The sequence below is a fragment of the Amia ocellicauda genome, chromosome 9 (assembly GCF_036373705.1).
Source record: "Amia ocellicauda isolate fAmiCal2 chromosome 9, fAmiCal2.hap1, whole genome shotgun sequence".
Lineage (NCBI taxonomy): Eukaryota > Metazoa > Chordata > Actinopteri > Amiiformes > Amiidae > Amia > Amia ocellicauda.
This window is the reverse complement of record NC_089858.1, coordinates 2520062-2544234: the sequence shown is the minus strand read 5'-3', so window position 1 is coordinate 2544234 and position 24173 is coordinate 2520062. Positions and strand designations below refer to the sequence as shown.

Here is a 24173-nt window from a genome sequence, read left to right as displayed (position 1 = left end):
TGTAGGAAAACCAATATCAGTGGATTCATGGGGGGTAAAACATATTCCAACGTCTTCATTGCGTTAATTAAGTCGCACAGTTCGAGGAGCCAAAATGGGACACGACCAGCCCAGACCGTACGGCCAGGGTGGAAGACAGCGATTGCATCCTGGACTGCTCTCTCCAGCGTGGGGTCAAACTCGAAGCAAACCAACAAGAGGAGACGTTTAGTGCACACACCGCTTTTATTTCTGAACACAAATCATACATTTATCTCACATCAATTATTGTACAAAAATGTCATCTCCCTTTTGTACAGGAAAAATAGACGAACACAGAAAAAGCACTACACACAGACGTAATGCTGATCTCGAAACCCGAAACAAAAATGCGTCTCAGACGAATCCCAGAGCAGTCCTTAGCAGCAGCAGCAGCAGCGGCGGCACAGGGACCCTCGTCAACGTGACTGAAACAAGCCCCCGTCCCACACAGGGCGTCCATCCGCTGTCCCTCGGGACGGGAAAGAGTGAGACCCATCCGCCCGGGGTTGAAGAAACGGACACCCGACATGGGGCGACCCACAGGACAGTTCGACAGCCACGTGTCCCGGGGAGGCCCATGTCTCCCAGATGCCTTTTGACAGTCCAAATCGCTCCAGTTCTCCGGCCTCAACGCAGCTTGATCCTGCTCCACTTGACACACTTAACCCATGGAAGTCTGGGCCTGATGTACGGAATCGGAGCTTCACGCCCATCGATGCTTCTGAACCCGATTTGAGAAATCTATAAGGACTCTAATCACACGGTGCTGAAAACCCCCGCTGAGATCTGAAGTTGAAATCTGCAGCACCCTGTATAGCATTGCTGGCACGGTGGCGAACGGATATCCGTCACGGGAGTCACGGCAGACGATAAGATTACCAGACAGCAACATGGACTGGGATGTCAAAGAGGGTTTTGAGTGATTGGGAGAGGTCCCCAAATACGGACACCACATAATTATAATACAAAATCAAAACTGATCTATGTTTGTGTGGTTTAGTTTCCTTGTGTGTGCACGTCTGCGTCTGTCTGTGCACATGTGCGTCTCTGTGTCTCTCAGTGCGTGCGTCTCTCTGTGTATGCGTGTGCGTGTGTCTCTCTGTGCATGTGTGCATGCATGCATGCTTGCGTGTCTCTCTGCGGGTGCCTGGGTGTGCATGTGTCTCTCTGTGCATGTGTGTCTCTCTGCGCGTGCCTGTGTGTGTGTGTGTGCGCGCGTGTCTCTCTGTGCGTGCGTGTGTGCGTGCATGCGTGCATGTGTGTGTGTCTGTGTGTGTGCGTGCGTGTCCTCACTGGGATTTGTACATTTCAGCAGTTAGCAATCAAGCGTCAAAGATGCTTTTATAATATTGTTTTCATAGGCCTTTACTAATGATCAGAGAAATGAAACGGCTATGTCACTTGGCTACGATTCTTCTTAACTTCCTTTTATTCCGTCTCTCCGCAGCACCGGCAGCAGCGGTCCAGGCGAGATCCTCAGAGACGGCAACGAATGGATCAATCCCGGTGTTCAGACTCGGGGTCTTACCTGCTCGAGCCGCTCAGACAGTTCACAAATCGGCTGCCGAGTTAAAGGCAGGCCCGGATCAACGCAGAGTCCCACGCGCATCCCCTGAACCGAGGAGCCCCCCAGAGTCGCGTTTGTGGATTGTGCACCGACAGTGGACTTCACTAGAGCAGTCACACAACGACTCAACACACTCATTGGCTTACAATCGTTCCTTGTGTCCCCTTGACAAAGTGTGCTCAGGTTGTCCCTGTTGTTGGAACGCTTCCCAACAAAATAAATAAATAAGAGAAATGACGTCTTTGTACAGGGCGTACGTTGGCGATCAAAGTGAAGGCAGCAGGAGCCAAACCGACAGTCTGACAGACTAACACTGGCTGCAGAGCCGGAGTGAAGGCACGGTTCGCCCCTTTTATTCTCAAGCGAAGAGAGTCATAAAAACAAAACACACACAGACGACCCGAATAACACAAGTAACCGTGAAAATCAAAATGGCACGCTGACCTCCCGTTTAACAGCTGCCCCGCCTGCTCGGCACACGCCTGACCCGTTCCTCCCGGGCCGGTGGAGGAATTCTCCACACGGTCCTCCTTTAACACCCCAAAACCTCTGCATTCCAGATACACATCCCACTCTAAGATCTCTCTCTCACTGCAGGGTTAGTTCTCCGCTGTAAACCGTCTTCCTGAGTAACAAGACCGGTGGGAACTGATGATGGGACGACGGAGGCAGGACGGGTTCCGATCACAGCCTCGCTTGGCTCAGATTCAGATCAACACACGCTATGGATCGGCGCTGCCTCGGACTCCTGTTCGCTTCCTCGCCCACAGCAGTATTCATTTATTTATGCATTTCAACTCTGGACAGTAACACCGGAAGAGGCAGCTTTGACACAAACGTGAACAAAAGGACGGAGTTCACAGCGTATTTTACGTGACCGATGATTATGAAGACAGAAAATATGATTTACGTGCAGGGGTTGTATACAAAAGTTATCCTTTCCTATGGTAAACTATATTTGTACACAATGAAAACCTCTCCTTTCTCAGGGGGACAGGAGTAGCACTGGGGTGGGATTACAGCCCAGAACCACCACCAGAACACCGATTCCAAGAGCACCTGACTGGCCGGCCTGGCAGTAGCGGTGGTCCGGTGTGAGTTTTGAAAGCGAGGAAGCGAACGCAAGAGGCAAGGGCCACTGAAGAGATCTGTGCGAGTTTACTGTCCACGTTCAATTATAATAGGAGTTCAAAGCCTGGTGAACTTTCTTCACCTTCCCCCAGGTCCCCAACCCCACGTCCTCCCAGGACTCCTTCAGCACCAGCAAACTCCACCGAAGAACCCCAGGACAGGGTGATGGGGCCACCCCCGGGACCACGGGGCAGAGGATTCATCCATCGGGGAAACGACCGCCTTGAGATGCGCTCCTTCGTGCGCCAGTTCCAGTTTTAAAGACAAATGCAACGAAACCGAAAACAAAAACACCGAACAAAATCAAACGATAGAATAACTGGCGCCTCCTTCGCTGCGCTCCGTCTCTCGAGTCCGGGGCCGGGCTCCTCTCCTCTGCGCTATACATAGGGCCGGCCGTGTCTGAACTTCCACCGCTTGGAGCGCATCCTGAAGAAGAAGAACATGACCATGAGGAAGACGCAGGAGGCAGCATACAGCAGCACGCACAGGCTCATGTCGACACTGGAGAAGCCCAGGCCCAGGAAGCTCATCCCGGGCTTGTGCTCCTTGCGGACACTGCCGGCCGCCTCCTCCACCTGGCCCTCGTGCCGGTGCGGCTCCCTCAGGGCGGGGGGCGCCGGGGATGGGGTGGCTCGCCGCCCGGGCAGGAACTCTGCCCGACGCGGTGGTCCGTCTCTGCCCGCTGCCGCCCCGGCCCCCCGCTCCGGAACGCCAGCGTACTTCGGGGAGATGTTGGTGGCGCTGTAGTGCTGCAGCAGGAAGGCCAGCACCTTCTCCTCGTTCCACACGTGCAGCCCCTCCGTCTCCTCGTGGCAGGCCGGGCACAGGTCGGGGGTCGGCCACTGCGTCTTGGGGAAGCGGGGGTCTTCGCTCAGCGCCCCTGTGGGGGGGGAGGGAGGAGAGTCAAGGTTAGGGGCTGGACGGCACCATTTGGGAAGCCAAGATAAAGACCAAGTAGTGCTCCCACCTGGATATATTCATATCAAATCATGTGCAGCAACGAGTTATAGAGTTTAAAACAAGGGCAGTGATGTTCAGACTGTACAATGCACTAGTTAGACCTCATCTGGATACTGTGGACAGTTCTGGGCTCCACACTTCAAGAAAGATATCACTGCTCTACAGGCAGTTCAGAGGAGAGCAACCAGACTTATTCCAGGTCTGAAGGGAATGTCCTACTGAGAGACTGAGGAACTGAACCTTTTCACCCTGGAACAGAGGAGACTACATGGGGACTTGATCCAAGTCTTCAAAATCACAAAAGGCATCGACCACATCAAACCAGAGGAGCTTTTCCAGATCAGCAGGGACACACGCACCCGGGGACACAAATGGAAATTGGGCTTCAAGGCATTCAAGACAGAAAACAGGAGACACTTCTTCACACAGAGAGGCGTCACAATCTGAACAAACTCCCCAGCCATGTGGCTGAAGAGACAATTTAGGAACATTCAAAAACAGACTGGATAGGATCCTTGATCACTTAGTTATTAATGGACACCAAACGAGCACGATGGGGCGAATGGGCTCCTCTTGATTGGACACTTTCTTATGTTCTTATGTTCTCATGTTACCACATGATACATACGTGTTCTTCTAGAATAGATCTATCGTTCTATATTAAATCAGTAGACTGTTGGTATCTTATTTTACATCATCAGAATATACCAATATAAATCATATACATTTGCTTTAACAAATTGCTCCTAGCCATTCCTAAAAAATGTTGTTAATCTGTGAAGTTGGCATTAAGATGGAAGACAATTCAGAAGCTCATCTGAGGTCCGCACACCAGGGACAGACAACAGTCATGGGATATCATAAATCTTCTACAAATTCATAGAGAATTAATATAAATAACGACGCATTATTGAGCAGGAACCACATGGAGCAGAAGTAACAAACTGCTGTTGACGAGGAAAGTAGAAATCCGTGCCAAGGAAGATTCATCACAGCGATCAGCCCGAGTGCCTCGCAGATTCATCTTTCAGACCAGGCCAGGGAACTTACTGGGCTTTGGATCTTGTTGAAATCGGCTAAAAATGCTATTGGTAGACATGACTCCCTACATCAGGGACCAGAGCCACAGGTTTCCTGTTGGCAAGGCGAATAATTCACCCTAAATTTCATCTCATGACACGGCCGAGATAAAACAACGAATCGCACTGCATCAGACATGCCTCCAAGTTATATTGTTCTCACCCCAAAAAGCTCAAAAGCGAGGGGAAAAAAGCATTTTATCCGGCATTGTAAGCCGAGTTGGTGTCAATATCGCACCAGAAATCGGCACTGCGAGTCGTTCACAGCCGGCCTGTCTGTCTGTCTGTCTGTGCATCACGACCCCCCGACTGCAGTTTCACACACCCTCTCCTCCCTCACGAATCAGAGCAGCGCGAGTCACACAGCTGCACCTCAGAGCAGAGCCTCCCGACACCCACACTCCCTCGGCCCCGGCCCGGCGGCACATGTGGGTCTGCCCTTGGTTGCTCCAGTTTCCCGACGCCGCGTCAGTTACACCGAGCCCGTGTGCAGACCCACCCAGCTGTCGCAGCAGGCCAGCGCCGGGGCTGTCCCAGGGCTTGTGTGCGTCTGTGCGTTTCCAGAGCGCGGGACCACGCCAGCCCTCTCCGAAGCAGACCCCCATTGTGCGCCTGTCACGATCAATCACCGCGCTCAATGCCCGGCCTTGTGTCGGGAGGAGGCGCACCAATTATCCGCCTCATTACACCGGCTTGGTTATTCAGTGCGAGGTCGTCTTCGGGGACACCGCTGGTGGCATCTCAAAGGCTGGGTGGCGCAGCGGTGGGACATGGACGCGGTCTCCTCAGCGGTCTGGGCTCAGAGATGCAGGACACATCTACAGACACGTCTGTGGGCCTCAGCAAGCGGAGCAGATCCAGGGACAGAGAGCAGAGGTGCCTCGTGTGACCAAGGGGTCTATATCTATACATCTATACTTATTAAAACAGGAGCACTGAAGTCTCTGACCTGCCTGTTTATCCACCAAGCGCTTCATCCGGGAGGCACAGGGCACCTTTAGGTCATTTTTTTTAGTCAGTGGTTGCCAGGGCATTTTTTATCCACCTCCCCAAAGAAAGAGAGGGAGACTGCACTGATATCACAAAGGCCTTTGTTCCATCTGAACAGCGGGGTTATGGAAGGACAAACGACACCACCTGTCACTGTCAGCAGCCCCAGCAACGCTGCTGTGCGTCTTTTCTTCTGCACACTCACCAAGACTGCGGTCATTACAAAACACATACAAATATGAATATCCCCCTACAATGAAGGAGTAACTGATTCTACACTTCAACAGTGAAGTATGTGCATTCTGGCTTGGGCAGAACAACCGGTAAAGTTGAAGTTCATTTCTCGAGTCGATTTGATCTTTTCCGCTTCTCGCTGCTGCCCCGGATCTGCCCGAGACGCCCGAGTCAAGACCCGAGCAGGGTCCGACGCTTCCACGATAATGGACTCACAGCCGCAGACAGCAGGCCCCACGTTCTAGCGCCGATCCACCGGGCTGCAGGTCTCGGCTCATTGTTCGGTGCCTCCATCTGCTGGGTTTCACCGAGGAATCGCCTCCTCGACAGCAGGGCAAACTGCCCAACCGACTCTGTAATCACACTCTGTAACCGACGCGGATGGCTGGCTGGTCTCGCTCTCAGGGAAATGATGAGGCGGAGGAGTGAAGGAGAGACGGACACAGCCGGGCACCCCGTGTTGCTCTTTACAGGATCCTACATTGCCAGTGTAATCACACAGGGGGCACGCGACACTCATTACAAGTGCTTTTCAACGTGAAGCAAACGAGGACGAGTCACACTTCAGAGTCTCGTGACGGAGAGGAAAACCCAGCAGAAACAAAACGCATAAGTGCAGGGAGAGTTGCCCTTTTCTCTGCCTGCAGGAAGATTCAGAGACTTGTGCCACAGGCTAACATTTACTAAAACCTACTTATTTATTGGTTATTTCCCTGTAATGGCCAATAGGAGTATAAAAATCTCTCATTCCCTTTATTACAATAGGGAACAGAGTTAAATATATTCAAACACACAAAATACCATAAAGTGCCTTTAACAAAAGAGCAAAAGTCAAAGTCAGTCTCGAACTTCCCGTGTGATGCAGGAGTGTCGGCTGCTGAAGCAGAGATGACTTCTGAGTACAGGTCTGTGCAGAGCGCGTCTCTGAGCGCGGGTCTGTGCAGAGTCCTTCCTGCTGGTGTCGCAGGAGCTGCACCCCCCCCAGGAGCGACAACCTCGGCGCATTCACATGCTAATGCGCTACAACGCCAGAGACAAAGGCGCCGGGCCGCCGCTGGACTCCCGCACAATGAGTCCTAACTCAGAGACGACACTTTTACAGCCGAACATGTGTCGCTTGTTTCGGGGAGGCGCTGTCGTTCCGGAGTGGAGGACAATGAGGCCGACTCACTTTAGGGCTCCGAGACCTGTCCCTCCGCGGCCGTGACCTTAAGGACCTGCGCCGTCCCCGTTCTGGGCGTCGTTCAGTTTCCCCCGGGGAGTACAAGCGCCCCCCAGCAGCGTGTTCCGGGACGCCGGACTACGCCGGAGAGAGGGGCGGTGCCTCGGGGGGACACTGTTCAACACCCACGAGGTTAACGGAGTCGGGCCGAGGCGGGGCAATGGAACTCCAATGCAGAGTTATCGGCCCGTTACTCAGGACCCATCAGTTCATAAACGCCAACTTTGGTCCATAAACAACATCGCCCCCTACCTGCCAGCCGGTTGTTGACCTGGTTGTGTTTGCTCCACAGCCACAGCACTGCCTCGTTGTGCGTCTTCACCTGCTCCAGGGACTCCTTGGCCATCTCCTCGAAGTGGCGGCCGCACTCCTGGCAGCCGAAGAACGTGCCAATGTAGCGCCGCATGGTCCGCAGCACGGCCAGGGGGTCCTCCTCCAAGCCTGGCGGAAAAAAAAAAAAAAAATGGGCGGTAATCGGTAAACGGAGCCCACGTGTCCAGATGCCAATTTAGGCCTTCCAGATCAAAGTGCTCTGGCAATTAACCCATGCAAACCCTTGAAATGCAATCATGAGGGGAATTATACACCTGATTATTTAAGGCAGATTCCCTATGAAAGGGCTGTTATACGATGTCAAAATTATTCCATCGGCAAAACCACCCTGCTAAGAACAATAACAGGTCCTTCAGTGGAACCCAAATAACAAGGCCAGGGGGTTATTTCACACAATATGAAAACAAATTAAAGTTCTATCCATCGCCGTACGAAAATCTCCAACACCGGAAAAAAATGCCCCGCAGGACCACGCAAAAAAAGGCGAATCATTTCCGACAGCGTCTATGTTGCGGGCGCCTGGGCCGCTGAGAGAGAGAGAGAGAGAGAGAGAGAGAGAGAGAGGGGACCGACAGAAGTACCGAGAACTATTTTGATGATGGATGTAATCACTACTCCAAAATTAATGTATTCATTATTTACTTATTAATCATACTCTGCTTCGGGATACGCCGGACAAACAGCCTGCCACGCGGAGCCGAAAGGCCGGCTGTTTAAAAGCTGGCATTTATCATGGTGTCATTATTAGATGTCATTATTGCCGAGCTCGTCTTGATTCAATAAATTAGAAAACAATTCGAGTAACAGTCCGGGAAATGAGGGAATCGACGGCGAATGTCGGAAGACAGTCGGTCGTCTGCATCCACTGGGTACGGCTCGTTCTGACAAGCTGAAGATGGATCTCGAGGCCTAAAGAGTTTGACTAGTGCTTGTTACTAGAGGTGTTCAATCTCTGGGCTGTCTGAACTACAGACCGATCAGGATTTATACCGAGATACATGGACATGTGCTGGCAAATACACAATCTTCAAAAATTGCTGGGGGTGGATCGGAGAAGAACAGGGTGTAGTTTGGGAGATACAGTGTTAACTGGTGTGAACTAGATTGTCGTTGTGTTGTTTTAGTTACTGGGAATCCTTGGAACAGCTGACAGATGGACAATGACTTCTTTACAGCAACGGGGACATTTGCTGGCATTTCTTACAATTTGTGATGATCTCCCATTAGTAGCTCTTGTTCATAACAGAAACAGTTTCCGTGTGGCATTTTAACTGGGGTGTTAAGTTTCCTCTGGCTGGTTTGGTTTGCACAGAACACTCTGGTGGCGTATCGTTCATTTCTGTCCCCTCTTTCTGTGTCTATACAATATCAACTGAAAGTGTTTTTTACTGGCTTGCAGACAGTATGAGACTCTACACAAATTACAGTTTTCGCTTTATAACTTTGTAATCTGCCTGATTTTAATTAACACCGACATTTCTGCAGCAAAAAAAAAAAAACAATACCAATCTTCATCACATACGTTCCTGGTCAAATTCCTGGTCAAACTTGTCTGAATTTGTATTTCTTACTGCAATATTACAATAAAAAAGCACATCAATTTATTGCAACAGACAGCAAGATACATCTATGTATAGGTGTTGAGAACTGAAGACATTAAATGATCGAACACACCATTTGTCGAGTCGTGTCGTTTTCACATAGAACCTTGACAAGACTAAATGTTTTCCACAAATCCATAAAGGGACCCTCGACATTTAAAAAAACGCCACCCAGGAGTGCCCTCGCTGCTGCCGGGACGCCTGCCCAGGGAGGCAGCATCAGTCGGTACCTGTTGGGGGGCCAGGGCGGGGGTGGGGGTGGGGTGAGCCAGGCACGCTCCTCTCCGTGTCGGGGATTTAAAGATCATGGAAAAGGAAGGGGGACGACTCCAATAATCCCAGTCTCAGTCTGACCCACTTTCTTGCCAGCAGTGGTGTGAGCAGCCCCTCCGAGTCCCCTTTAACCTCCGGGGGGCCGTGGCTCGGGATCTCAAGCTGGCCTCTTTCAGCCACCAGAGAGCGAGAGGGTCCCGCGGCCGCGAATCTCCCACCCCGAGCAGAGGATCTCAAAGAGATGACTAATCGCCGCACAGTTTGAGAAATGGGGACCAGACCGCTCTCTCGTTGGTTCCCTTACACATGAAGGAAATACCCAGAAGAGAGTTTTATACCGTGACTCGTGCAGAAGCAGATTATCTTTAATAAAACTGCTGTCCTCAAGCACAGTGCGTTATTCCCATACTGAACCTGTGTTGGCCAGGGCATCGGGTCTCTGCGCCGCCTGCACCGTCAGCGTGTGGAACAGCGTCCAGAGGGAGCAGGGATACCCCCGCAGCTCGGCTCGGCTGCCCTGGCAGCCAACCCATTCGACACGGTCACTCAGGAAGATGCCAGAGATCTGTGGGCAAGGATGGAGGCCCGGTTAGCGAGGCTCAGAGGGCATGGTTACGTTTCATCTCAATTGGTGCTACAAAACTAAATCCCCATCTTCCGAAACGCTGCAGCAACATCAAGCAACATTCATCCCCTCATTCCTAGCGGTAAATCAAGGAAAAGTACTGGAAGCCATTACTGTTTGTTAAAAAGCCAGCCCTTGAGATCTCCATATGTGTAAATGTGGATAAGGAAGCCCCCCAGTGTGGAGTCGTACCCTCATCTTGTTGTTGACCAGGTCCAGGATGGCGTCGTAGGGGATCCTCTCCAGGGGGAGGCTGACCAGCCACTCCAGCAGCGTCTCCAGGAGCTTCACCACTGACTGCTGGCCAGGAAACAGCTGGAGAGAGGGAAGCGCTTGGTGTGAATGAAACAGCGGCCTCTCTCTCTCCCACAACTGACATTGAGCTGCCATGATAACTGGCTCGACCTCCAGACACAAAGCTGACCACAGCCACTCTGGTGTTCTCCTCAAAGAGCCCCTGAACCTCAGCCTCAAGGGCCTGGGGTAACTAGCCACAGCACCCTTCTGTACAAGTTAGAGCTCATCTGGATACTGTGGACAGTTCTGGGCTCCACACTTCAAGAAAGATATCGCTGCTCTAGAGGCAGTTCAGAGGAGAGCAACCAGACTTATTCCAGGTCTGAAGGGAATGTCCTACTGAGAGACTGAGGACCTGAACCTTTTCACCCTGGAACAGAGGAGACTACGTGGGGACTTGATCCAAGTCTTCAAAATCATGAAGGGCATCGACCACATCAAACCAGAGGAGCTTTTCCAGATCAGCAGGGACACACACACCCGGGACACAAATGGAAATTGGGCTTCAAGGCATTCAAGACAGAAAACAGGAGACACTTCTTCACACAGAGAGGCGTCACAATCTGAACAAACTCCCCAGCGATGTGGCTGAAGAGACAATTTGGGAACATTCAAAAACAGACTGGATAGGATCCTTGATCACTTAGTTATTAATGGACACCAAACGAGCACGGTGGGGCGAATGTCCTCCTCTCAAATGGACACTTTCTTATGTTCAGATGGAGACAGACATCCACAGTACCGCTGCACAAACATACAACCTTCATAGGACTTGGGGAAAGCCAGACAACTAATTAAATGTTTCCGATCCCATGGAAAGTTGATCCTGAGACACAAAATGGGAGGATGGGGGACTTGTACCCAAGCATCTCGCATCAGAAGGGAGGGTCAGGATTAAAACACAGATCAAAAGAAATGCACAAGCGCCACTGTCTGTCCCCACAGATCCTGCATTGAGAACATGGGCGCCGGGGCGGCAGTCAGCCATCAGGCCCCGTCATTGCGATCGCCGTTATTATTGTTGTTCTCAGGACACGCCTGCTCTTCTTGCCTCGCTCTTCATGTTAATCCCTGGCAGACTTTAAGTGTCTGGCATTAGAGAGAAATCCCAAACCAGAGAGAGAGGCCCTTAATCCCTCCCTCCCTTGGACTCGGGATGCCCTCATTTCACCCGTCTCAAAGTAGGCCAAGAACCAGGGAAGCAAGGCACTGAATTAAGCCTAGGCCTCCCAAAAGCATTATCCCCTATACACCCTCCCCCCCAACCCCACCCAGTCGGTCCGAGCCCCGTGCCTCACCAGGTGGCGGCCCTTTGCAGGCTGAGATTAGGCCGGGCACTTTCTTCAAGGAAAAGAGGCCAGCGAGAGACTCCTGCTGGCAGGGATAAGACCCCTTTACTAAGATTTACAGGGGGGGAGATTGTGTGGGCTCCCACGGACCCCCGCAGGTGGGCCAGCTCTCTTAACGAGCTCCTCGTTAGACAGGGGCAAAGGAAAGGGACAGCGGCAGATTGCGGTGCCTCATTGACCCGTTCTCAGTGGTGCATCGAGTCGGTGCAGTTTTAATTGGTTAATTTGGCAGTAGACAGCACTTCTGTATTTCACTTGACACAGTAACAGTGTCAGGTGACCTCACGTAAAATCCCTCACTCATATACGATTAAGAGACAAGAAACAGGAGAATACACAACTAAGTTAAAGACAACGGAGAACAATAGGAATCGAGCCACAATAAAATGGTGCAAAATGCCCTCGATGTGCCTCTAAATCACACGTACAGCGTGAGAGTGGGGTCCAGTTCTGCAGGAGGGGGCGGATGCTGCCGTGCCGGCTGGGAGAGCGGTCTCTGTGCTCCCCTGCCGGCAAGAGACACCCGACCCGGCAAGCTTACCTTGGCGACAACCGTAACAAAATCCTTGAAGGCCTTGAGCTGCTCTCCCTCCAGGGTCTGGTGGCTGGCCAGCTCCACCCGCAGCAGGTAATGCAAGCCCGACTCCAGGTCCGCCATGTACACCTTGGACCTGCGACACACAGAGAGAGACACACAGAGAGAGACACGGAGAGAAAGACACACACACACACACACACACACAGACACAGAGAGAGACACACAGACTGTCAGGGCTCGTGAGACACAAAGAGAGAGAAGGCCAGACACACCAGGAAGAGACTAATCGGGCACAAACACTAACTCCTGCCATCTGTCGAAACCGGAGTCTATACCCGGTGCTGGTCAGGCAGGGAAGCCCCCCGGTGTCCCCCGGCAAAAGGGGCAGGCTGCCCGGCTCACCAACACCTCTGCGGCACAGCCCTGATAAAGAACGGCAGCCCGAGGCATTGCTTGATTTGGGGTGGGAAAACCACCTCACAGCACATTGACCATTTCCACACTGGGACAGAGAGAGGCCAGTGGGGGGGGGGGGGGGGAAATCGCTGCCCCCTGGTGGCGCACAAAGCAGCACCAGGTGGGGGGGTGCTCGTATCTCAGTGCAGTCATGTTTACATCACACGCGTAGGCATGTGAGAGACATGCCAGACGACTCGGGGTTACAGTTAACAGTCAATATGAAGAATAAAATCTCCCACTCACCAACTATAAATCCCAGATCAGACTCCTCAGTATAGAGAGAATATAAACCACAGACTACAGTTACTACCCAACACAGCCAGCAGGTGGCACCACAGCACTGCAGCCATTCGGTGTTTCAGGCTGTGAAAACGACCATCACCATCAGGGAGTAACCACAGCTAGGAATCCTCTGCTCGTAGTTATAGAATCATATTGTGCTGCATTGGACTGGCAGTCACATCTCAGATGCAATAGATTAAAGAAGATTGTTAATAAAAACCAGTAGAGTTTATGATTTTAATCGGTCTGTCTAGAGCTGGGGTGTCAGACTCCAGTCCTGGGGGGCTGTAATGTCGGCCGGCTTGTTCCTACAGGAGATACCAATTGTTTAATTAATGTCATTTACTCAGGTGGGCTTATCTAAAACTGTCATATTCAATGTTTATAGTCGATTCCTGATGAGTCAAAACACTGAACCCACAGAGTCTGGAGAGAAGGGCTCAATTAAACCAGGTAATTATTTAATTAGGCCAATTAAGGAGCCGAGAGCTGGGATGGACCGAAGCCCAGCCATCAATACGGCCCCCCAGGACTGGAGTCTGACACCCTGGTCTACAGAGAAGCTGAGCCCAGGAAAAGCCATGCGATAATGTGCCGCAGCGGCTGCACGACCCCAGGACACAACTCTCCACAGCAGACGTTCCTGCTCCCTGGAGGACCGAAGCCCGGCAAGGACTTCCGCAGGTCCCCTCGTCAACCAATTAGAAATCCCCACAGAAGGACAACGGGAGAGACGTACTTGTCGAACTCCTTCCACACGGTGGCGGCCCCGTGCCCAGCCATCCCGGCGTGCATCTGGCCGTCAGCGGGGGTGGCCTGCTTCCTGCGGACCCCCGGGAGCAGCTTCAAGTAGGAGGAGAAGAAAAAGCGCAGCCGCTTCTGTCTGTGAGGGGAAGGGAAATCACAGCAAGTTCAGCGCAGACACAGAGGAGGATGGGGGGGTGAGGAGAGATCACTTATTTATTTATTTTAACTAATCAGTGCAGAGCAGCGCTGCCCAAACCCAGTCCCCGAGGGCCCCTATCCAACAGGTTTTATAGGTCACCTTGTGATCTGTGAAATGAAGTTGTGTACAGATTTGGTATATAGAAAATGAACCACCCTTTTCAGCCCTCAATGACCACAATCCCCTTAATTGAATAAGTTAATTGCTTAATTGATCAATACTTTCCATGTGGTCCCAGTCTGTGTAAATGAGCGATTTAGGGAGACTGATGAAACTCTGTATACAGCAAGGGTCTCAAACTCAATTCCTGGAGGGCCGTATATATGATGCTGGTTTTCATTCCAACTGAGTCCTCAATTACTTAATTGGTCTAATTGTTTAATTAGCTAGATACATTTAAAGACCTATCCAGGCGCGGAATATTTTATAAGATACTGTACCTCGAATCAAATGCACTTTTAGACCATCAACTGTAAAATACCTCGCAATATTTTTTAAATATGTCAAATTGAAAAATTAATTGGACAAATTAAGTAACTGAGGACTGTTGGAATGAACAGCAGCATACACACGGCCCTCCAGGAATTCAGTTTGAGACCACTGCTACGGGGGCTCTGCAAGGGCCATGTCTGGGTCCCACTGGAGAGGTTTATGGCCTTTAAACTGTACTGGCATAAAGCTGGGATTCTGGTTTGAGAGTTTTCTGTCTATTTCCCTTCAAATAACATAAAAGGCAACCAAGGAAACCCAGACAGGCACCGTTTGGCAGCCAGTCAGAAGCGTCAGAGACTGAGGTACTGATACGATTGGAACAAGAGACATTCCCCTCTTATCGTGTCATTTTCCACTCAAGGACTAGGACTAGGACTCATTCCTAGTGTCAAACCACAAGATGACATTCCCCACTTTCACTGTCGATACGATCGATCATGGGAGTTGCAGAACCAGCTATTAAGAATGCTGAAGAACTACTTTTTCTTCTTCCTACACAAGTCGTTATCGAGAGCTTAAAGGCACAGAAGACACGGAACAACTCGGAGAAGACCATTCATCTGCATACAAAAGCAGCGGCACACAACACTGCTTCCAGCAAGACCGTGTGGGACATCACTGTAACACGCCAGGCCAGAGAAATAACCAAGTTCTACACCGGTCCGGAGGACACCGGTGCCGTGCTAACCACGTGTCCAGATACTCAATCACAGCCGTGTCCACAGGGTTCATGTGGCTCTGAATCTCTCCAGACCATCGCCTAAACACAGACCGGACTCGAGCCCCGGCCACGTGGGGGTTCTGTGGTCGCGCCGTGCCATGCCGACACTCACAATTCCATAGGTCCGTGCGACCCGTTGGGCTGGAAGAGGTAGGCGGAGGGCAGGGAGGAGACGCCCAGCTTCTCCAGGAGGGCCCGGTCCGAACTCAGCACCCGCCTCACCGTCACACCCTCATACACCATCAGGTCCAGGATGACCTGCGAGAGACAGGGGAGAGCCGCTCAGATCCTCAGCATCAGCACACGTACAGTGTCAATTTAAGACTTTCCAAGCTGTTGTAAAGAAACTTTTTAGTGGAATAATGGAATAAACTGAAAAAGTACATATTGTTTCGAGTTACACAACAAAACAGCAGAGAGCCACTGAGACAGGCAGTGATAATGATACACCTGCAGTGAAACTCAATGTCACTGTGTTGGAATCATATTCACGTTAACTGGCGATTGTGTGCTCTGTAAACTATTAAACGTACATGATCAGATCCTTCCGAATACGCAGAATACCAGACACTTGAACCTTTCAGCATCTCTGCGGTGACAACCTTCACAAAAAGGGGCTTCATTGTAGCAACTATTGAAACCAGAGGAACCCGGGGCACTCTCTCCAAACCTCACCTCTCGTCCAACGTACGAGTCCTGGTCCTCGATGATGACGGCGGTGTACTGCTCCGCCTTCTGGCCCAGCAGAGCGAGGACTTCAGACGGCCTTCGGGAGACAAGGATGCCAATGTCAGCGGGACCGGAGACTCGCCTGCCAATGCGGACCCGTTCCTTCTAGCGGAACCATGCGTGGACATGAACTTTTAGGTCTGTCTTCATAAACAAATAATCAATATGCTTCTCTGTCTTTTGCAGGCAGCGTCCCACTCACACATGTCTATATGGCTGGGAGGTTAAAGTCGGCCTTTTTAGCTTCTGGCGACAACTAGGTGGGACTTTTTAAACACTTCATCATTCTAATTGAAGAACAGAACTGCTAATTGTTGCCGCAGTGTAAACTGGATTGTAGCGGTGGATGATTTGACATCATGATCAACAGAGGGGGTGCGTGTGTGCGTCTCTATCAATGGATTAGTCACGGGCAAAGTGGGAGGATCGTCACAGGGAAAATCGCAGCGCAGCAGGAGACCGGCAGTACCTGGCAGGGTCCAGCGGCGGGCAAGCGGCCGGCCAGTCTTCGCGGCTGTGGTTCTGCAGGAAGTTCACCATCAGCTGCCTCACCGTCTGCAGCTCCCGGTCTGCCCCTGGCAACGAGGGAAGAGGCTTGAGACGGGACGGGACCCGATACACCCTGCCGTGCCGCTGCTTCACAGGCCGGCGCTCCTGGCAGCCAAAGCGCTCTTTCCACTCGTGCGTCCTATCTCTGGGCCGGCTGAGATCGCCGGGCCTCGAGGGCCTTATCGCTCCAAGCGTCACGAGGAAGCAGCCGAGCACAGGCTTAACTTTGTAGAATTCATTTTTAAAACCTCGTCAATGGCATCTTTCCACGCATCGTAACAAATCGACCGAGATTCTGTCACAAACGAGCCACCGAGAACAACACAAGAGCCTTAATAACGGAAGATCCCTTTTCAATGAAAACGGGGGCAGGAAAATGAAACGGAAGTGATCAGGCAGGAAAATACACCCGTCAAGGTCTCGATTAAACCACAACACGGACCCGTCTGCCAATCGGGGGCCGTAAAACAGTATTTTCCGTTGGAGAGATGAGGGAGGGGTTGGAATCGGCTATCGGCAGGCGGATCGATGCTCTGATCTAATCTGGAGCTGATATGGTAATTGGGGCATGACAGACACGGGGCTGGTGAACAGCAAGAGCATACGTCACACTGCGAGGAAGAACCGTCCTCTAAATACACCCGATCCCGTCAATATCAGAGAGCGAATATCGTGGCCTCTATTCTGTGTGTTGTTCTCGTTTGCCTGTACCGGAGCTGATAATCCGGTTAGATTTGCCTGGAACGAATACATTTGGTTTGTCAGGGACATCCAGTTCCTAGTTTTTGCATATGCATGTGAAAAAGCTCCTCAGCAGCTGCGGTCAAAACCAGCTTGCGACCAAAAACACATCTCACCCAGGTCTGAAAGCAAAGCCCTGCCGTGAGAGTTTATAAGAGAACCTGGCATTCCGACATAAACACATCAATACCACACTAATAATACACTTCAGCTCATCGCTTGGTGGCATCGTGCGATTAAAAAAAAGTCATCCCTGTGAAGCTCCGCAGATGGTACCTGCCAAGCACGTGCTATTTATAGACAGAACTCACCTCTGTATGTTTTCCCCACGTCAAACACGGTGCTGTGCGCTTTGAAGTACTGCAAGGGAAAAACAAGCACGATTACAGGAACGCAGGGACAGTAGGGTTTTCAATAGTTAGTCACGCCTTCGTTTAGGGTTTGTGAGCGATGTGTCCTTGTGTGTGAAGACAGTTTATCAGACTATTTAAAGACTGCCCCACCAAGGACATAAGCATGGAACAGGTGGGACAAAATACAGATTTATAATCATTAACTAAAAATGAAAGAACGCACAAGTGATTCGGCCTAAACTGTATGTTTCCATGAAGTCTGACTCTTAGCTGAAAGGTCTCATGTGTGTCTGAATCGATCCCAAGTTATTTAACACTTATAATTACGGGATCAAAACCCTGATCGGTTTTGTGGTCGGTGATATCCACACATCTCACACGAAGAGCAATCCTCTCCCCCCCCCGACACGTACCCTGAACGTGGGGTAGAAGTGGATGCCGTAGTCTTTGCAGATCTCGAAGTTCTTCTCGAAAGCGCAGTCCAGCACGCCTATCTTGATTGCCTGGCCCCAGTCTGTGGAGGAAAAGCAAGCATCTCACACTGTAAGCACGCGGGGCAACAGATGGGACAGTCTTTCATGGGGGGGGGGGGGGTGGTGAGAGACAATGAGGATGGGGGGGTCCTGCTCTCTGTCTCCTGTGCTGAGCAGGAGAAATAAAGTAAGAAAAGAAGCGGAGAGGAGGAGCGGGGGGTTGGCTTTGGGCACAACTCTGGTCCTGTCCCCCACCTATCTGTCTGTCCCTTTCTCCGCACGCACACAAAGGGCGCTGGCTGTGTCATGGTAATGAGAGGCAGGGGGGGACAATGGGGCCGGCAGCCTCCCATTGAGAGCGTGGCAGATGGGAGGCGGCCGCTCGCGGGCCGGCCTGGTGACATACATTAATACATACATACATACATAAACACAAGAGTTCAGTTCAGGCATTTCATCTGCACACAACCGTCCTTTGCAACATATATCTAGACCGAATTAAAGTTTAGGAAAGACGTCCCGTCCCGTCTAAGCTTTCATTCGGTCCCGAAATACAGTGCAAAGGACGGTTGTGTGGGTTCTTTTGAACGGTTGAGCCACAATTACAAAAAATATGATGATTGCAGTTTTGAAAGGTAAGCATTGTTGTCATCCGCCCACGGACCATAGGAATCTGCAACTTCACGGGGATATTGTCTTCGAGCCATTTGTACAAGACACACATGCTGCAGTCTGTGCAGTTTATGCTCTGGTGTAAGAGATTAACATGGGGCTCAGGGTCCAGATGACCGGGACAGGATTCAATGGAATAAAAATCGCTTTTAAATCCAAGGTGTTGTACTGAATGCTCCTCTCTCTGTGTGAGACATAAGCCTGGGTCAGAGGACAGGCGTAATAACTTTAGGACAGGACATCGGGGCGGTCTGAACCCTCCAGACAAGGGATATGGTGCTTCAAGCACTCGGTCATAATCAGCCTTGTGTACATGTGCTTATGCATTGTGGATCAAGTGTGGGTTTCAATTAATCCTTAATTAAACTAATAATGCACATTTGACTCTTTAAATGGTGTAACTGATAAAAAGTTGGTTCCTTTATAAGAGAAGTTCTTTATACAGTTTTACACTTTACTTTAACTCCCCGACTGTTTCAAATAATCAAAAGGCTCCGATTTAGAATATTATTTGTTCAATTAAGTAACCGAGAGCTCAGTTTGAACACAAACCAGCAGGGTACAGCATCCCCCAGGCCCAGGGTTGGGAACCACTGGTTTATATCCTAGTATGCATCTATAGCCGTCATTATTAAAACATGTTTGGGATACTTATGGAATATTATATAATTTACAGGCATGGGGAATGAGCCCCCCCACCTCCACAACAACAACTGTGTATATATAATAAAGCGCCGTTTGCCAAACAGACAATAAGGGGAAATCGAACTACAACACATTCTTCCGTTTTCTAGGAAAAAACTGTGCTGGTACGACTTCCTCGGGAGCAGCTGCGGTACAAACATCAGAGTAATTCAGAAACAGGCTGCTGAGAGACTATCCATGTGGAAAAGCCACCACAATCAAGTCCAGCTGTTGTTCCGATGCAGGGAACCACACCTCGTCCACACAAACACGGTAGTGCGTGTAACTGTAGAGGGGTCTGCGTCATGTGACTGATTTACAGTGGCACCATTATAAAGGGGTGTCAGGGTGTGAATTTGCACACCACATCCTGGTGCCATTGCAGGGGTGTGAAACTATTTATTGACGCCCACAACAAGACTGGGTCAGGGCAGGGAAGCAGTTGTGCTAATTATCCTATTGTTGTTCTACAGCACAGATAATAACGCTGTGCTATCAGATGACTAAGTGGCAGCTTCTCAGAGGAACTCACTGAACCCAACACCCTTCAGGGCACTAGCACTAGTATTCGTTTGCCCAAGATAGGCTCTCTGAATTTTAAACTACCCGTGCCTCCCTGACTGGCTAGTTGCCTGCCTCTACACTGGCCTGGGAGGGAAACTTTGCAAGGAGCTCAAAGACTCACACAGGCCCCCTGCTCCTCCAGTCGCTCGAGTAGCAGATGGAGACGGGGCCAGAGGCGTCCACAATTACTTTGCAAGCTGCTCACCATGATTCTGTGTGATGCGAAGCAATACAATACTAGATACAAGCACAACAAAATAAGAACCCCATAAATCTCCCACCACCACCAAGACGGGTCTTTGATTTCTGTCCGAGAGAAAGATCAGCTATAGCTATATTGACAAGCATTATGCATGTGTGTGTGTGTGTGTGTGTGGAAATGCTTAACTATATCTGGATGGGATGAAAAAAAATAAAAAAGAACCCCAAGTAATATTTCAATGTTGCATTTCTTAAACTGGAAAGGAAAGGAAACAGTCAAGCAGAAAATCACTCGGTACAAGGCAGCAGATCTCGGATGACTAGGAGAGGAAGCCGGGTGAAAAACAACATGACTCAGATGCGACTGCAACCCTGCCATCGTAAATACAACTTCATGATTCAATCCATGCCTTAGCCTGGCTTTCCTCCATCTCTGACAAGGGTAGCAGGAAGCGAACACGTCTGTACATTTCTACAACCTCCAGCACACAGCGAGCTCAGATCATCTCTAACAAGGTTAAATTTCTCTCAACTCTCTCTCTGACCTTTGCATTATAAACCACATCGCCATCTCTCCACAGACAGCGTCAGCATCAAGAGTCCTCTATTAGGACTGTGTGGCATCAGGGGGGCTGAATTATATCTAAGGGGATCTGTGGCCAGGCCCTGCAACCACAGCAGAGGGCCCAAGCAGGCCAGAGCGCCCCAGCTGGGGAGTCCCTGAGGAGGCCCACAAAGAGAGGTGAAGGGTCGCTGCTCTGGCACAATGGCGGCTCTGCCCAGGGGAACAAAGGCCGCGCCACAGAAAACACGGCCAGCCTCTTTGATCAAACGTGCTGAGCACCGAGGGGCCTGACAGGGGCCAAGATTGAGAGCTCAACAGAGCCCGGCCAGGCCTTAGCCGCCCAGCGGACCGCGGGACAGGGCAGGGCAGAGCCAATGGGCAGCCAGTGCTGGCGTACTTTCCATGGCAGCATTGGATCGTTTAGAGTACAAGACTTATTTACAAGAATAAAAGATTTAGAGTACAGCCAGGCCTTGATCAACACCTGTTTTTGTGGTGAGGTGAACAATTAATTTGGTCGAGACTTTCAGAAGGCAGAGTTGCCAAAGAAACTCAAAAGTCTATTTCATTGCACTCACCTAAAACTGTACATCACATGACAGATACTAATTCCTAGACACCCTGCCCTGTGTTGAAACTTGTAACATATCCCGAGAGCTGGCGTGCCGTTGCTGAGGGAATGCTACAGATGTTTGTGATCAAATCAAATGTGTTTCATGGACAGGAGACACAAAATACTGTTCGGAGCATTCAAACCACAGCATACCTCTACAACGCGAGTGTTTGCCAGACTGTATTCACAAAAGATTTGCCGACACACACAAAAGATGTTGATGTACACATAAGAAAGTGTCCAAGCGAGAGGAGGCCATTCGCCCCATCGTGCTCGTTTGGGGTCCATTAATAACTAAGTGATCAAGGATCCTATCCAGTCTGTTTTTGAATGTTCCCAAATTGTCTCTTCAGCCTCATCGCTGGGGAGTTTGTTCAGATTGTGACGCCTCTCTGTGTGAAGAAGCGTCTTCTGTTTTCTGTCTTGAATGCCTTGAAGCCCAATTTCCATTTGTGTCCCCAGGTCTGTGTCCTAGGCTGTACACTAGGCTTTGATGGAGACATCTGGCAGCAACGTCACTCTGTTCTTCCATTGCAGAAATGACAGAATGGGGAAACAGGACACAGCCTACTGGTCTACCGTCTTACAACTGCGGGTCATATTTGGTGGACAGTAAAATATCGTCCTGTTGTGTGTAGAGCAGCAGTGAGAGAGCTGGAAAAAGTTAACTCTCTGGACAAACTAGGGTCCTTGTCAAGGTCCTTGGAAGCTCGTCCAGCAGAATTCAGATGAGCTCAGGCGTCAGTCTGGCAGCCATGCTTTACACACCCCACTGTCAGCTCTGCAGAAGTGTTGCCATATCTGGGACGAGGCCGGCCATCAAGCGGAACTAGCTTTTGGGGAAATGGCTGGATGCCAAACACTTTAATTGCCTCTCCAATTTTATGGAACAACGGCTATTTTTGATACAGGCCATGAGGCGGTGAAGTTTTAGAGAAACTTTCCAATTCATCTCCGCCAAATCACTTTCCCTCAAAAAGACTGACCAACCAGCAAACAAACAAGTAATTAGGCGAATAAAAGACTTCCTGAACCGCTATTAGTCTTTAAAAACAGCTGAATATCCTTTGAGACGTTTTGAGAGTGAATGGGATCAAGCTGTTAAGTGACAAAAACAAAAGGATTAGCCACAGGGTTGGATCACAGGCTGTGAGAAATGGAGTCTATCTACAGGGATTCAAAGTCACTCTCAGTAACCAAACAGGATTGGAGGCCTTGATAGCAATCTTGGCGTTACCTGCAAACCGACTCGCTTTTGACTAATCAAACGAGAAATATCAGAGCAGGTGCACAGCTGGCCTTGCTACATCCACACAAAGTCACATTATATGCCTTATAAGCATTCATTTTTTAACAGATGACAACAGATGAGCAGACGGTTTACGGCGAGTGGAGGAAGAGCCTCCGAAACCACACTAAATGACCATTTCCTGGCATCTAAGTGATCCATCCGTCCTGAGCGGCGCAGTCTGCCCCCCGTGGGACTCAGGGTGCCAGAGCAGAGCGCAGCTGGTGCAGCTCAGAGGCAGACAGCTGTGCAAAGAAACAAACCGCACCTGAGCCAACAGGTGGGTTCAGCAGAGCAATGCAAACACAAATGCAATAATGCAAACACAGGGGCCACCTCATTATGGCCATAACTGAGCGCAGAGCATTTTGCACTTGGCCTGTGGTTTGTACAGTAAAATAAAAAATATACAAATCAGTGCTTCTCTGCAGGAGCTGTGTGGGGGTCTTTTCTGAAAGAGGGCCACAGCAAAGGTGGTCTGACTCTCCACAGCTTTGATAACCCACGCATCGTCTGTCCTACATCAGCACCCAGAGGCACCCAGGTTGTCCCGAGGCGGACTGTGCCCTGAGGTGACGTCACTGGAGTGTCGGTATCCAGAGAAAGCCTGTAACGGTATATCACCTTAGCTGCGGGGTTTTGACAATCCCAATTGCGAACTCACTTGGTTTAAACACATGCGACAACCTGCACCCTGGCCAGCCCTTCAAACACAGGAGAAAGAGCCGTTTAACCCCTCAGCCGGCATGCAGTGAGAGCAGTCATGCATGTGGCGCAACTAATAACAGAAACCTGTGCGGCTCAACAGATGCACAGGTAGCGATATTGACATGTAAACTCTGCTTCCAATGCCAGTGACGGGTGCCAGCTCTGGGGCCGGAGTCAGCCGAGACTCCCATCCCTGTGCGGGGACACCCGTCCGGGCAGCCAGTGCAACACAGGCAGAGCGACGGGTAATACCGAGCGGTACAGACCTTTCACATCCCCGGCCAGAGCCTTCCATGTCGGCGAGTACTGGATGCAATGCCCGCACCACGACGAGTAGAACTGCAGCAGCCAGGCGGCGGAGGAGTTGTGCAGGGTCTGCTTCAGGCTGTCGCTGCTCAGGATGGTCAGCGGGTCCCCGGGGGAGTACAGCTGGGTGGCCCGGGCCCGAGCGACGACGCAGAGCGCAAGGAGGCTGATCAGGGGGCCGCAGAGCCCCGGGAGGCGCATCGCGGAGCAGCTGCCGCAGACGCGGGTCGCCATGTCGCCGCCGAGACCGAGAGCCTTTGAAGAGAGGAGCGGCAGTGCGCATGCGCCGCGCACGTCCCCAGGAAATGAGCCTAGCAACCGCCTGCATAGTAACGCGGGGGGCGTGTCTTGAACAGGAAGTCAGTGCGGAATCCAGCCAATCAGCGGCCCCGCAGCAGAGTGACGTGCCGGGGTCGCGTCCGCGCTGCACCAATGGGAGCGCTGGGATTCTGCAGCTCTGCGCAGACATGCGTGAATCTGCGCTATTAGAACGCGACCATGGCTACCCTACCTGCGCAGCTGCAGGAATGAGCCACGTCTGCATAATGATTATAAACCTCAGCAGAAACAATGTGGTTTAAATACAATGACATCACAGCGCGAT

General features: G+C 50.9%; 1 protein-coding gene across 1 annotated transcript; it reads right to left on the bottom strand.

Annotated features, from left to right (window-relative positions):
* Window positions 1-206: 206 nt before the first annotated feature.
* Window positions 207-23841, bottom strand: qsox2 (quiescin Q6 sulfhydryl oxidase 2). The gene is made up of 12 exons (XM_066712619.1): window positions 23530-23841; window positions 17909-18009; window positions 17454-17502; window positions 16322-16427; window positions 15799-15889; window positions 15236-15381; window positions 13704-13847; window positions 12227-12356; window positions 10232-10354; window positions 9829-9979; window positions 7460-7648; window positions 207-3602 (listed from the first exon to the last, which is right to left on the bottom strand). Exons 1-12 carry the CDS (start codon window positions 23801-23803, stop codon window positions 3100-3102), a joined length of 2007 nt encoding a protein of 668 aa, XP_066568716.1. The 5' UTR covers window positions 23804-23841; the 3' UTR covers window positions 207-3099.
* Between the last annotated feature and the right edge of the window lie 332 nt (window positions 23842-24173).